This window comes from Carassius carassius, chromosome 46 (genome assembly GCF_963082965.1).
Source record: "Carassius carassius chromosome 46, fCarCar2.1, whole genome shotgun sequence".
NCBI classification, from domain to species: domain Eukaryota; kingdom Metazoa; phylum Chordata; class Actinopteri; order Cypriniformes; family Cyprinidae; genus Carassius; species Carassius carassius.
Genome location: NC_081800.1, coordinates 9,081,713 through 9,097,529, shown reverse-complemented (window position 1 = coordinate 9,097,529; position 15,817 = coordinate 9,081,713). Strand labels below are relative to the sequence as shown.

Below are 15,817 nucleotides of genomic sequence, written 5' to 3'. Positions count from 1 at the left end.
AAAGTCATGCCAAACTTAGAATTTTAGCTCTCATTTTCTTGAAAATGTTAATGTAATAATTAATACTAGACCAAGTGCACTGTTTATTTTTGTACAGCTCAACTAAACATTTAATTGAAAAGCATTGAGAACTGCTTGGAAAAAAACTTTTGCCTGTAAACACTGATGTATGTTTATCTAAATTCGATTAATCACAACTGAAGTGCAATATTTCGAAAAGTTGTCATGTTTTGGCATACAACCAACATTAGCATCATAGTTTACATTTAAAGATATAATTTCCTGTCTGTTAGCAGGAGGAGACCCTCTGGAACAGCTGGTCCGACACTTCCTGATTGAGACAGGGCCTCGAGGAGTGAAGATTAAGGGCTGTCAAAATGAGCCCTACTTTGGTGAGCACTTCAGGAATCCACTATAAAACTCTACGGGGTGGCTCGCCAAACACTGATTAAGCTTAGTCCTGGTTTAAATCAGAGCTTAAATCAATAATCCAACCAGGAATGATAATTGTGTCACCATTTACTAATTCTCGAGTCATTCCAAACCCGTATGACATTTTATTACGAAATTCCTTGTGGTCCTAAACCATAGTTGGAGTTAATTGAACAGCCAAGTTGAGCTATGGTTGTTGTGAAAATGAGTTTGCACTTTTCTGCGATATCTGAGGTGTGGGGGGGGGGGGGCTTTTTGCTCTATGCATGCAAGGTATTCAGACAGCAATACTATCCAATCTCCATGATATCTCCATCATGTACTCTAGCAGAGCACTGAATATGCCAAATAGTTCAGAATGCTGCTTCGTAAAAAGCCTGAACGTACAACCTTGAGTTGTAGAAGTTGAGATAATGCTAATTTCTTTGATGTAGTATTGTTTTTCTATAGTAGAGAGCCAAAAAGTAATTTTATGCTTGTGTTCAGTTGCCGTCTGGCTATATTCTGGTGCTTTTGCAGTCTGACACACCAGTTTTAAAGGTAAATAATGTTGAAGTGTTATGAAAAGTAAAGTATTGAGGTCCTGTATGTGTTTTGTCATTGGTAGGGAGTCTTTCAGCACTGGTGTATCAGCATTCCATTACACCAATCTCTCTGCCCTGTGACCTCCGCATCCCTGATAAAGGTAAACAGAACGGCACACGTCAACACACCACACTGAGATATCACTGAATGATGAAAGCACAGACACAACATACACTCATTGTGAGGTTAGAGTTAACGAGGAGATGTAAGGCGAGACAGGAATGCTTTAAAACAACAAAAAATGACAGAACATATTTTTTATTAAGCTACAACAATATTCTGTACTATAGATCCTTACTACAAGCCAAACAAAACAGTGTAATTTTTTGTAATGTTAAATTTTTTTCTTTAATTTATTGATTTTACTTTTTGACTGTATTTAACTACACTTTGACAGATAATTAATTGCTCTTAAATTTAGACGGATTCAAACTGACAAATCATTATTTTTTTACTGATTTATTAAAAGAATGATTCTTTGCTAATAAGAATCATGTTTGTGAATCAGACAACACTTTTACCGTAGTGCAAATAGATATGATCACAAGATTTGTATTTAAGAGACTGCCAGTGTTTGAATCTCAGAGACTGGTCTATAAATCCTGATGTCATACTCACAGACCCAATCGGTGAATTGGTGGAGGTTCAGCCTGTCAGTAACATGAGTACAGCTGCAGACCTTCTGAAACAGGGAGCAGGTGAGTGTGAACCAGCACATCTGTCCTCATGTGTTACGTCTAACTGTAATGTCTGTAACCTAACTAAGTCTCTCCTCAGCCTGCAATGTGCTGTACCTGAACTCAATTGAGACCGAGTCTCTCACGGGACCCCAAGCTATCGCTAAGGCCACAGGGGCCACAATGTCACGCAGCCCTCGGCCCTCTGCGACAGTGGTTCACTTTAAGGTGTCTGCCCAGGGCATAACACTGACAGACAGTCAGCGCAGGTAGGCCTACTCATCCCACTTTTTGCCTTTGAAAAGTATAACCATATTATTTTCAGTTTTCCCTGAACAATAGAAATGTGAGAACAGACTGTTACTGTCACACTGAGTTTGACTATGAGAGGTTTGGGTTTCAGGGTGTTTTTCAGGAGACATTATCCAATCAGCAGCGTGACTTTCAGCAGTGTGGACCCACAAGACAGGAGGTGAGATAGTGGTGGAGAAAAAACAAAAGACTGTTGTAAAAGAGTGGCTTAAATATCTACTCTACATGTTTTCTCAAACATGGTTATTTGTTATTACATTGTTATATTACAGTCTGTTGCACTTTTGTTGATCTACCCATGACTGTCCAGTCACTTGTTACAACAATATTGGGACATCTTACAACAGAATTCAAAGTTTACAGTGCATTCCACATCCAAAACAATAAAAAAAAAATATTTTTTTCTTTATTTTGTTTAGTTTTAGGTATAGTTTTGTTTTATATTTATATATATATATATATACATGCATATATATAAGGTGTTTTTTTGGCTTTGTTTTGCTTTTCTTGGTTTTTGATGTTTTCTTTTTGATGTTTTGTTTTGCTTTGTTTTAAGTTTCATTCAGTTTTCTTGTAACAGTTGCCTGTCTAGAACTAGTAGTAGCACTGCAATCTAATCAGGTAGTGCATGACTCTGTGTGGGCTGCTCTGTCTGTGTGTGCAGTATGTGCATAAATGTTTTTTTTTTTTACTCATTTATGTGTGTATAATTTTCAGTTTAATGTTCAACACAAGCGTTGGGGCTTTGTTCGAAATGCAAACTCAGCCTTTTCAGCAAAACACTTGTCTTTTCTTAAACCATCACTTTGAACCCTGTAAAATTTTGTAAATGCTCTTTCATGGCACAAGAATTTGAGGCAATAACAATAAACTAGCCCCCGGTTTCACAGACAAGGCTTAAGCTAGTCCCAGACTAAAATGCATGTTTGAACTGTCTCAGCTGAAAATATCTTGCTCTGACATATCTTAACAAATGTCAGTGTCATTGTTCTGTGTCAAGATGCACACCTGTAATGTTTTCTTCTAAGGCATTTTTGTAATAGTCGCTTTAATATCTTAATTTAACTAAGGTCTAGTCCTGGCTTAAGCTAAGCCCTGTGTGTGAAACCAGGCCTATATGTTACAGGAAAGAGCATTTTGCATTTGCATGAGCCCAAAAAAAGGGCCTATGGGCAAACTTAAAGGAATAGATAACCCAAAAATTTTAATTTGCTGAAAATACTCATCCTTAAGTCAGCCATGATGTAGAAGAGTTTGTTTCTTCATGGCAATTGATTTGGAGAATTTAAGCATTCCATCACTTGCTCACCAATGGATCCTCTGCAGTGAATGGGTGCCGTCAGAATGAAGTGATAAAAACATCACAATAATCCACAAGTCTTGTAAAGAGAAAAACTGTATTTGTAAGAAACACATGCATCAAGACGAAACATGAGTTTATAATCCAAATCAATTCTTCCTCCAGTAAAAATCTCTCACATTAAAATCCACGACACATTTGGGCATATTTCTCTCCTGATTCAGACGATACACCTTTTTCACTGGCCAAAGCAATATTATAGATAAAGTACTCATATTTTAGCCAGAAGCAATGGTTTGAAGTTGTTTTGTTTTAATCATGGATTTAGACTTGTCAGATTTATGGGTGAACTATTCCTTTAAAAACAGCTTCTCAGTTACAAGGTACAAAATATGTCTAGAGCTCCAAAATGAAGCCCCAAAGCATTGTGTGTTACATCCACAGCATACTCTACACAAGTATATGAACGCAAATACTTCTAGCCACACAAGCTCGATTTTTACGCATCATTGCAAAAGGAAATGTATCAGAACGGAATTCACGTGCAGCACAAATGTTACAAGCACAAGATTACACTAAATATCCACAGTACTTGTGTAGAGTATTGAGAGCATGTTCGTGTGTGGCTGCAGCATCCCGTGTGTGTGTGTGTGTGTGTGTGTGTGTGTGTGTGTGTGGGAGTCTGTTCCTCAGTCTTGTCTCTGTCTCCCTCTTGCTGCCGTAGGTGGACTAACTCAGACAGCACGACCTCTAAGTAAGTCTATGTGATGCGTGTGTTTTGTCTGGACTGTCCAGACTTGTTTCCTCTGTGTTGCTCCTGATAGGAATCTGATTATGTGCTTATGTGCTTGGTAATTTACTCTTAGATTGGATTTCAAGTCCGACTCATATTTTATCCCCAGTGGTTGATTCTCGTATCTCTCTGTCTCCTCTCAGAGTGTTTGGTTTTGTTGCCAAGAAGCCCGGCAGTGTGGCGGAGAATGTGTGCCATCTCTTTGCAGAGCTGGATCCCGAACAGCCCGCGACTGCCATCATCAACTTCATTAACAAAGTAATGCTGGCACCACAGAGACGCTAGGGCCCCGGGGACGAGGAGGACGGTTTTCTTCACGTACACTGCCACACATCACAAGACTGTAATTTTGCACCTTCTGTCAAGTTCAAGGGTTTCATATCATCATAACATTTTTGGCAAAGACCAAGGCTTTACTGTTGACTAACATGATGCCAAAACACATTAAAACCAAAATATACAGAATGTAACCAAACTTAAGCCAGAAATCTGTTGTGGTTTTGCCTTTTTAGAGCTGTTCTGTGATTGTTAAATATCCCTAGCAGCAGCACAAAAGCACTGTTACTGACCCATGAATAAAAGAAATCTGTTAAATGCACTCAGACTTACGGATTGCACAGAGAACAGGCGCTGCAATATGACAATCATCAGTTTATGAATATTGATTTCAGTTTGGTTTTAGGGTTTTGACATACACTAAATTATGGTCGAAAATTTTTATTTGATTCAATAGCCAAATTTAATTTTTTTTTTTCGTTTTTGGCCTTTTAACTGGAAAGGAGGTGCCATTGTTTCTATTGGAAACTTATTTCAGCCACAGTTGAAAAAATATATATATAAATAGAGGTAATTGCGACTTTTTATCTCACAATTCCGACCTTTTTCTCGTAATTTAGAGTTATCTAGCAGCTCAGAGAAAAACAAACAGAGTTGTGAGATGTTTACAGAATTCTGACCTCATAATTCTGTTTATAGCTTGCAATTCTGAGTTTATATCTTGCAGCTCTAACTGTTTCTCAGAACTGTGAGAAAAAGTCAAAATGGCAAAACTCACAATTACCTTTTTTTTTTTTTTTAATTATAAATCCTTTTGTGGAAACAAGCTTCCATAGTTTCTGAATTTGGCCCGATGTCTGTGAATGAAAGGGAAAGTTACGTAGCGTTTGAGATGGAGAAACCGATGGAGGACCAGACGTGGTGTAGTCGTGATGCTGAGCAGCTCTTCTGCTCTGCTGGAGTTCCAGATTTAAATGTCATGTAGTATGATGTCATAATGGAAGGCTGATGGTCATGTGATTATTACCCAGAAAGAATTTGGTTAACTTTAGAGTAGGAAGGAACTTTATTTTTGTCCCCTTTTGTTGTGTATTTCATGCACTGTTCGTAAACAGAGTTTAAAATAAGGCGGACTGTGGTACATAATCATCCACATTAGCACAAGACATCATATATGAACGATAGCTTTGTCAGCTGACCGTCACGCATCATGCTGTACCATTGCCTACCATACCGTGTAGTAGAACATTGTATTGGAATGTAACCAGACTTTAAACTGATTGGACAGGTGGACGTTTCCACGCTCATTTTTTGCATAATGATCTCCTGAAGCTGTTTATAACCAAAGACATGTGGCCATGTACTCAATCAGTTACTTTAAGCTGTGCCATTTATTTTACTAGCCTGTGTCAAGTTATTACTGTTTTTGACAGAGTAAGACACGTCTATGACAACTTTAATATATTGGAGTCTGTATTTTCTTATTGATCTTTTTATGTAGTAATATATTTTCACACATGCAGCTGACTTTGAAAGTAAATAGAAAGACTACATGGAAGGATTTTTTTATTTTTATTATTATTACCATATGTAATTGTTTCAGTGTATGCGCAAGTGAAAAATATAATAAATGTAAAGTCATGGTACCAAATCTAAATACATGATGTGAATTAAGTTCCAACGTACTATTCTTTTTCTATATATATATATATATATATATATATACACACACACTTTTGTTGTTTACATTCATTTTCATAAACTCTTTCTCAGTTAATGTTTATTAAAATTTTGTCCCCTTTTGTAGTGCAGTTAATGCACTGTTCATAAACTTTAATATATTTATATTTGTATAAATGGAAATACTTATACTTTTCAAATTTAGATATTTAAAATTATGTATAATGGAAAAAACTGACACCATATAATTTTTTTTCACATTTTTATACAAGAATTTATTAATCATAAGGCCATTTATTCAGATGTATTAAACAAACTGACATAGATTTGAAACAGATGTCATCTATTTCTTTTGGACATGTGTAACAAGTTATTCAGTCAAAAATGATTCATTATTTCCTTGTCATCTACGCTTTTCTCTGTGGTACAATAACTAGTTGTCAGATCAAATGATTGGTTTCAAAATGCTCAAAATGTCAGGATTGTGACATTAAACACCCTATAGTTACTGAATCCACTCAAGTGAAGACTTCTTAGTCTTGACCATATTAAAAGGGACAATGTAAACGGGGTACACAACATTAAAAAAAAGAAAAAAAAAAGAAATTGATAATCTTTGGTAACTTGATTCTACCACAGAGAAAAACGTGTCAAAATATATATTCACTCTACTCAAATATGGAAGAAAGCATTTGGTTCAGCTTTACTAGTAATGGGATGATTGGGACTTTAGTTTGCGTAAATGTTTTGGATAATGAAAATACAGTAACCTTCTGTACACACTAAGTGAAAAACAAGATTGGAAAAAAAAACATTCATCATCAAGTGCTGGTTATAAAATTTTCCCCTTTGGTTTTGTTTTTATCTTGAAAAAACAGAGGTAAAAAAGATAGACATTCACAATTTCATTTTCCATTCTACCAATAAGCAGCCCAAAATTTAAGGCGACATGTTACCGTCACAGCAACCGGGGCAATCGTCAGGTCCTCTATGTTACAGCCTCACTGGGCCGCCCATCGAAATATCCTCAGCGCCCCTTGAACTGGCGACTAACCCTACAGTGTCTCAGGCAGAGGTGATTCAAACTTGCATTTACAATAAAGAGCTTTTCATTCAGCATTCACAGCTGGACTGAGCAGATTTTGTGGAAAGCTAAATATATCACAGACAGCTTAATAATTCATAGGACTGAATCTTCCTCAGTTGACAGGGAAACCATCTTCCCTTACAGGTAAGCGGTTGATTGAGTTCAGGTGCCGTAGTGTTTAATATACAAACCAAAGATGATGTGTAGCCTACAGCGCCCTCTTTTGTCCTCCACGAGCTGATGGGTGACCTTTTCAAACACAAGGGAGCCCTTTAGTACCAGTGAGGTCAAACCATTGCATACAACAGAATAAGGTACATCGAAACAATAAATAAACGGTTGTTCCCAAAAGGAAAAGTTGCAGCTGTAAGTTTTCAGCGTCAGGATTCTCAGAGTTTGATGGTGCACAGGTCAGATGAAGGAAGGCCGATGGACGGGCGAGGATCTCAGCAGTGGAATGAGTGAGGTGACGAGGAGAATCCCGGCTGGCAGGCAGAGTCCTGCTCTTCGGTGTACTTCTCGTCGTGGTTGGTGTCTGGACTGTGCTGGTCTTCCGTCTCTGGAGACATGGAGCCATTATAGTCTTCGGCCTCCATCTGCTCCTCTTTAATTTGAGACTGATGGCTGTGAACACAGACCGCTCACGTCAACCGGGACCAAACTGAACACCAGAGGCTGCTATCATGACATGTACACATTGGCATAACACACTGGCTAATGCATCATTCTAATCATCCACTAATGCGTCACTCAACTGCATATTCTAAAAGTAAAATCACATTGTTCTTAACTCTTTCCCCTGCCAGCTGCCAGCCACTGCCAGCATTTCTGATCATTTTTACAAAACTTTTTAATGGCCTACAAATATTTTGTTGACACGCAATATGTCGAAGGAAAGAACAGAGCCTCTGCTTAAAATCTCTGAATAAAAAGCTGTGAAAATCGTGTTTTTGTCAAAGTCTATCCCTGAATCAGATTCAAAATGGTGATCAGAACATATTTGGAGTAGATTGATTTCATCAACACAGTCCTGAAGCACTTCCTGGATCGTTATTTCATTCGGTAATGTTAGGCAGTTTTGATTTATATGCAGCTCAGTGTTTAATCATCTTGCTAATTTACTTGTTTCTGCTTTGCATTCTTTCTGTATTTTAATCAGAAGATTACGTCCTCTCTCAGAAGATGGGTAATAGCGCCCCCTACTGTATAACAGCGAAAACAGGGAATGCCAGAAAATTCCATCAATGGTGGGTAAAGAGTTAAAGAGGGGCATCTAACCCCATCTTACCCTACTCAAAATAACTTAATTGCCTTTTTTTTATCTTTCAATAAGCCAATCAGTGACTGATTAGGAGTCCCTGGTGTTCACGTGAGTGGTATCAGACAGGCGGGGGAGTGGACTCACAGTGTGGGCGCAGGAGAGAGCTCCAGGCTGGAGTCGCTGTGGGAGCCTTCGTCATGATCGTGAGAACTCATGTCCTCATGCAGTGCACTGGCCAGAGCCTTCAGACTGGACGCTCCCATGGACGCCGAGCCATAGAGGGGCAGACTGCTGTCCACCATCGCTGCCTGAGGACATTATGATATTACAAACCAGTTAAAAACACAAATATTCCCAAGTATGGAGTATGGATGCATTAAACTGAAGTGAGAGCAAAGATACTGATAATGTTACATGTTTAAAATAAATGCTGTTCCTTTGAATTTAAGAATCCTGGGGAAAAAGTATCAAAGTTTCAACAAACATTTTAACCAGCAACGTTTTTCAACATTGACGCAAAACTGATTAAATTACATTTTATAATATATTTTAAAAATCTTACCAACCCTAAACTATTTAATACATACCTGCAGAGCAGACAGGGAAGGACTCTGACCCAGACTGGACTGAATGTTCTTCGTCAGAGGTGATCTGAAGAAACAGATATCAGCATCATTAGGAACAGTGACCTCAGAAGAATGAAATCTGTGAGATTTGCAAGTACCCAGTGATCTTCTGTGGCCTTCTTTTCTGAAACTCCAGCTCATCCACAGTCCAAACGGCCCCCTTCACATTCTCGACTCGTACGAAACACTTATGAAGACTGAGGTTGTGGCGAACTGCATTCTGAGATCACAGAATAAATTAACAAACTGATCCAATGTCAGAGTAAATCATTCAAGACAGCCTTTTCAGTTACCTTCCACGTTGCTGCATTGCGTCTGAAATACGCAAATGTTCGAGTGAACCAGTTGTAGATTTCATTTAGTGTTAGCTGCTTTTCAGGAGACTCCAAAATGGCCTATTAATTAAAAAAGGGAACTGTTGTTTAAGATCAACATGCGTCTCTGATATGGCAACTGATGAAAGATTAAAAATCAGTTTGTTGGCCATCCGATCAGAAATGATGGTGCAGACCTAGATGATGGTTTCTTACCTGCCTGATCAAAGCTGCATATGTAAATGGAGGTCTGACCTCAGCACTCAGGTAGAACTCCTTATTCTGCACAAAATCTGTGAGATATAGGAAAAAAGGTGCTGTCGGTTACACTTCATGTATCAAAGCAATTTTCTCATTTTGTCTTTGAAAATGCGGTTTTAAATCTATTGCTGCTTTTCCACTGCATGGTACATCACGCCACGGCTCGCTTTTTAGGGGCTTTCCACTGTGTACAGTACCTGGTACTTTATTCAGTTCCACCTTGGCGGAGGTTCCAAGTGAGCCGTACTGCCGTGGAATTAAAACTTTTTTCAGGAGGTCGCAGCAAGAACTATAACGTCTATAATCCCGCCCCTTCTAAAGCGGTAGCAAAGTGCAGTGGGAACCCAAACCGAGGCGTATCATGAAGTGGAAAAACGCCATTTAGTAGTAATAGTATAGTAGACAATAGTATTAAAGCATTACAAAACATTATAAAAAGAAAAACAGAAGAAAATAAAATCTAGATGTTTCAACTGTAGTTTGGATTTTTATATGCTATAATGATATTTTTACTGGCTCTATGAAAATATATGGAGATTTTATATATAAAAGATATATTATAGTCCATCATTTCTAATAAAAACTGTAAAACCCATGGTACTGCTATATATTAAAAAAATAATAAAATTATTAATCAGATTTCAATGTGGTAAAATGGCAGCATAAACCCAGTTACAAAGAAGTAGTAAATGCATGAAAGTTTAAATAAAATATTTAAAAAAATGTACCATATTTTTCGGACTATAAGTCGCACCTGAGTATAAGTCGCATCAGTCCAAAAATACGTCATGATGAGGGAAAAACATATATAAGTCGCACTGGACTATAAGTCGCATTTATTTAGACCCAAGAACCAAGAGAAAACATTACCGTCTCCAGCCGCGAGATGGCGCTCTGTGCTGCTCAGTGTAGACAACAGGAGCACTGAGCAGCATCTGTGGCAGCATAGAGCGCCCTCTCGCGGCTGTAGACGGTAATGTTTTCTCTTGGTTCATTTCTCTCGGTTCATGTCAAATTAATTTTGATAAATAAGTCGCACTTGACTATAAGTCGCAGGACCAGCCAAACTATGAAAAAAAGTGCGACTTATAGTCCGGAAAATACGGTAAATACTTGGAATTAATTTGGCGAGATGCTAGCAAACATTTTTATTATTACAAAGTGCAAAATATAAATGCTCACTGCATTTTAAAAATCTACAACAAACGTTATGGTCATGCAGGACCTGTCCTTTTTTGCATACACAGAAAAAATTTTGTATTGAATATTTACTCTCTTTGAAAATTTTCTTTATGACTTAAAATCATGTGGATTAAAGAAAGTGCAAGAGCCTCGACAGGTGACTGTTCTAATGAGCCTCAGTTCTCTCACACTCATTCTTACAGTAGAGCCCTGAGCACTGCACTACAGTGACTGCACTAATGTCTCTGACACAGACTGGGGGTCAGAGGTCACCGATCTCACCTTGGTCCATGGCGATGTTGTATTGGTCAGAGTAGCGTTTGCGGATGGGACCCATGCTGTGTAGGCTGGTGGGTATGATGACAGAGGGCATCTGGGGGAGTGACGTGAGGGGTGTAGACGGGGCTGTGGCACTCTGGGAAAGACTCATAGACGGACTGGTTTTGGGAATGGTTGCCTTGGCAAGCGTGAAGTTGGACACCAGATTCACCTAACAACAACAAATAACGTTTAAAATTCAGCCAGCAATCTTAAGTGTGTCTTCAGAACTACAGAAATGTGTTTAATCAAACAGAGTAAATGATAAGCCAAGTGACATACTGGCTGAGGGGCAGGTCTGGGCTCAGTAGACTTGACATGGAGGTGGGCCATCATGGCCTGAAGACGTTCTTTGTCTTTAGCGAGCTGTTTGACAAACACAAACACAACAGAGATGTACCACTGATAAACCTGTAGCTTTCTGCTGTCTAGAGTTCACATGGTTTCTCTTAATGTTTACATGCAGCACATACAGAACCGGAAAACGATTTGAGCTCAGATTAGAGCAGGATGTTCATTTACATGCAAAACAGAATTAAATACACCATAACAAGAACAAGTTTCGTTTGGAGCAAAAACAAGTGTGATGAATGTTGGTAAAGCAGTACCTGCAGTTCCAGCTGCTGAACCACCTGCATCTGAACTCTGCACTGCGCTGTGCTCTTGTCATCCAGAGCATGTTCACTGTTCAGATGCCTGAAAAACACAACACACATATACAGACATTCATTATACGGACAAGACCTGTCATTAAAACACATTTGATCCCTCTTAAATGGATTTTAAATGATATTGGTCTTCTCTTTTTTTTTTCCTCTTTTGCACTTTGAATTAATCACTTTGTATGAAATATGCTATCTACATAAACTTACCGTCTTGCCCAAAGAAAATAAGTCTAGTTTGATTTGCAAACAACAATTTTAAATCATGAGAATAATACTGGTAAAAAGAAAGTGATTATTACATTTTTGTTTAATGTACTCTAGTGCTCAAAGATCGGGGGGTTTACGTTTCTGAAAATCCATTGTTCTCACCAGGGCTGCATTTGATCAAAAATACAGTAAAAACTGAAATATTGCGAAATTATTAACATTTTAAATAATATTTCTATTTGAATGTTTTAAAATGTAATTTGTTCCTGTGATGTAAAGCTGAAATTTTCATCATTATTACTCCAGTCATGATCCTGCAGAAATCATTCTGATATACTGATTTGCTGTTCAAGGAATATATCGTTTTTAATCAAATCGACTTAAAACTGGGGGATCCATAAGGCGATTCTTCTTAAAGAGGCAAACAGACAAACAAAGTGCTTGTAATACCAAGTTTTAGACATTGTTCAAATAAGTACAAGCTAGAAAAAGAAGGAATAAATAAAGAGAACATCACTTTAGCTTTTTACTCTCAAACATGCAATGTGAATGTGAATTTTATATCAATATTTAAAAACAATCAATTTAAAAGAATGATCTTTATGTAAATCGCTCATTACTAAACAAAATTAATGTTTAGGATGCAATACTACCAATGAGATAGGGAGGGAGCTGTATTCAAAGAAAATCTGCACAAGGCTTTCATCCAACCAACTTCCTCAAACAACTCCTCTAACAAACAAAAATATCAGCAAAAATGTATTTCTTTGTAACACTCCATCCACTAACTTGTTTATGAGTACATACATCCATGCAATAGTCTTCTTGACAAAAGAGTATTGAATTTGCTATTGAATGAAGAGAGAGGGAGATATTTTAACCTTCTGAAAATACTGAAGTAAGGCAATTTCCATGATTACAGCATCATAATATTTGTGAATGCAGAATGCTTATTACGCAGGCTAAGCACCTTATTCTCAGGTTCAGTGTTTGAATCTCAGTGTGATGTGAGAGTTTGGAAAAAGTTTTTAATAGTGCAACTCTGCCGACAAAGGCAGTGTTGTGGCAATAGACAGGGCGAGCCTCGGACTGGGATCAGGGGTCAGGGGCACAGATAAACATCCTCCTGTTGTTTGTTTTGGGAGGGATGGCCAGGCTCACCATGGGCACTCTGTTTTATCAGTCAACTTAGCACAACCCTGAGGGGCCCCACGGCTGTGATAGAGAGACAGAGAGAAAGAGGGAAGGAGAGAGAGAGGGGGAGAAAGATAGAGAGAGAGAGAGAGAGAGAGAGAGAGAGAGAGAGAGAGAGAGAGAGAGAGAGAGAGAGAGAGAGAGTGTGTGAAGTGTGAAGGCCCTCAATGAGAAAGCACGGAGGGCATTTTATGGCATAAAAGCACGGTTTGGCCAATTAAAACTACCAATTACAACTTGGATTAAATTATATCATGCAATCATCAAACCAATCCTACTGTATGGGAGTGATATTTGGGGACCAATATAAAAATGTGAAAACTGGGATAAAAGTTTAATAAGCCCCACTTCGATTCCGGCAAATACACAGGTAAAGTGTTCCAGCAATTGTTCCCGGGTCGCTAGATTTTGCACTTTCACACTGCCAGTGATTACCCGGGATATGTGCGTGCTTTCACACACAACCAGTAAAGATCCCATAACGACACGTGACATCAGGGCGTGACGTGTAATGTACGAGTCGAAAACGTTAGGCACGTTATACTTTCACTGAAGCAAGCGAACGATCTCGGCGTCAGTTCGGAAAGTGAGGAACTAACTGATCTCTGCTTCATTACAGTTTGCACATATTTTTTTTTGTCGCTAACGTTGATCTTCCTTCAAAACAGCCGGTAAAAGAGTGGCGCGATAACGTGCGTCATCACTACGACACGGCATTAGATCTGGCTTTTGTTCACACAGCGCTCGTCCCGGGATTGAACCCCGGCAATGTTACTAGGTCCCCGACCCGGGTTCAATGCTGGAATCAATCCCGGGACGTGTTTGCTTTCACACAGAAGGCGACCCGGCAATGTTCCAGCAATTTGCCGGGTCCGACGTGAAGTGTGAAAGGGGCTATAGAAAGAACACAATTGGAATTTGCCAAAAACATCCTAAGGGCAAACAAGAGCACTTCTAATAATGCCTGCAGGGCTGAACTAGGCTTATACCCCTTAAACATTGAAATACAAAAAAGAGCTGTTCAGTTCTATCATCACCTGACTCAATCTGACACTCAATCTGTTCAATATAAAGCCCTCCCCACAGTCTCATCCTCTAAACACACTCGTTCTTCTACTGATGAATGAAACCCAAACGGAGTCTGACTCCAATCACAACCCCAACACTCAGAAACTAATTTGACAAAAATCTGAAGTATAATTATGATGTAAAATAAAAAGATTAATTTGAGCTCCAAACCAAACTCCAGTGTTATCCGGTCCTAAACAGAACCACAAAACTGGCAAATAACTTATCACTCAAGCAATTAAAAGAAAGTAAATGAAAATCCTTTCAAAATATTGACTCAGTGATCATGATTTGGAAATAGAGATTGGTAGACATAAAAAATCCTGGCTACTGAGAGAAGAGCGACTGTGCAAACACTGTGAGCTGAATCAAACAGAGGATGAGAAACACTTCTTTCTGGTCTGCCCCAAATACAGCACTACAAGAGAAACATTCTTCCCACAGTTTGAAGCTTACATTGTGTAATCATATTTTATATTTTATTCTGTATCTAAATGCTTTGGCAATAGAGAGAGAGAGAGAGAGAGAGAGAGAGAGGAGGAAATGGAAAGAAAATAAAGAGATATGGGTGGAATATACATATATACAAGTAAATGGAGGTTAGAGACAATGGAAGAAGTGAATAAGGGCAAAAGTATAAAACAAGTAAACAAGGGTAAAAGGGACAGAATCACATAAAAAGAGCTGTAAAAAGGCAGCAGGCACACTCAGAAATGATAATTAGATTACTCCTCCTCACAGATCCGCAAACAGGACAAACAGCATAATAAAAGGCAGCGGATGAGGGCTGTTGACTTACTTGAGGAATGACTGGAAGTCTCCGAACACAGCATCACAGCCTGGCCACTTGCATACGCCGTGGCTGTATAAAGGATGGGCGCTTTGGGAATGACTCTCCTGAGAACTGAAGCAAAAACAGACAATAGATACAGAATCTGAAACTTGTTCAAGATTTTGAGGTATTTGCAATAATTTAATTATATTTCCTATAGTTCATTAAAAAAAAAAAAGGAAGAAAAGAAAATTAGCATAAATTCTGAAACCAGAGTTAATGTGGTCAAAGATGCTTCTAAGAGTAAGGCATGGAAAAAATGCTGATGCAAACTGCTGGAGAAAGATACTGCAGATTCATGCTTTCCACCAAGTGTCTTTTCACTCGACTGGCATATTTTAGAGAGCATATTTTGATATTGTGTTGCATCTTGTGATGGATGAATCACAGTGGGTTCAGTTTCTTGAGATAACGGATTATGTCAAGCTCCATTTAAAATTGTTTGCATTATGATTTCATTTTTTTTTTTCTCAGAGTTTGCCCCACCTAAATTCTGATCATTAATGCAGCACCATTACTATAATGTGACTCCCCCTATGGCTATTATTATTATTTTTTATAAGTATTTTTAACTACCTTTTGGGGTCGGCAAGATGTAATGTTTTTGAAAAAAACGAGGTTGCATTTATTTGATCAAAAAAGTTATTTTTTAAATTTACAAAATGTAATTTATCATTGTGAATCGTCTTCGGTGTCACAATCCTTTAGAAAACATTTTAATAACCTGATTTCTTATTATCAATGATA

At 38.3% G+C, this 15,817-nt stretch overlaps 2 protein-coding genes across 5 annotated transcripts in view; one reads left to right on the top strand and one right to left on the bottom strand.

Moving 5' to 3' along the window:
* The window catches only part of LOC132129304 (tensin-2-like), a 48,326-nt gene extending 43,706 nt beyond the window's left edge, over positions 1–4,620 (top strand). Inside the window, exons 22-28 of the mRNA XM_059540847.1 lie at positions 294–392; positions 1,040–1,117; positions 1,638–1,715; positions 1,795–1,963; positions 2,098–2,166; positions 4,031–4,060; positions 4,243–4,620. Of these exons, the coding sequence (XP_059396830.1) occupies positions 294–392; positions 1,040–1,117; positions 1,638–1,715; positions 1,795–1,963; positions 2,098–2,166; positions 4,031–4,060; positions 4,243–4,384 (665 nt within the window). The 3' untranslated portion in view covers positions 4,385–4,620. The remainder of the gene's footprint in view (positions 1–293; positions 393–1,039; positions 1,118–1,637; positions 1,716–1,794; positions 1,964–2,097; positions 2,167–4,030; positions 4,061–4,242) is intronic.
* Positions 4,621–6,717: 2,097 nt separating this feature from the next.
* The window catches only part of LOC132129036 (forkhead box protein P1-B-like), a 41,315-nt gene continuing 32,215 nt past the window's right edge, over positions 6,718–15,817 (bottom strand). For all 4 annotated transcript variants that reach the window (XM_059540448.1, XM_059540449.1, XM_059540450.1 and 1 more), the window contains 10 exons: positions 15,038–15,142; positions 11,713–11,800; positions 11,387–11,470; positions 11,069–11,276; positions 9,560–9,636; positions 9,323–9,424; positions 9,128–9,249; positions 8,991–9,054; positions 8,548–8,711; positions 6,718–7,766 (listed from right to left, as the gene is read on the bottom strand). In XM_059540448.1, coding sequence (XP_059396431.1) covers positions 7,589–7,766; positions 8,548–8,711; positions 8,991–9,054; positions 9,128–9,249; positions 9,323–9,424; positions 9,560–9,636; positions 11,069–11,276; positions 11,387–11,470; positions 11,713–11,800; positions 15,038–15,142 — 1,192 coding nt within the window. In that variant the 3' untranslated portion in view covers positions 6,718–7,588. The remainder of the gene's footprint in view (positions 7,767–8,547; positions 8,712–8,990; positions 9,055–9,127; positions 9,250–9,322; positions 9,425–9,559; positions 9,637–11,068; positions 11,277–11,386; positions 11,471–11,712; positions 11,801–15,037; positions 15,143–15,817) is intronic.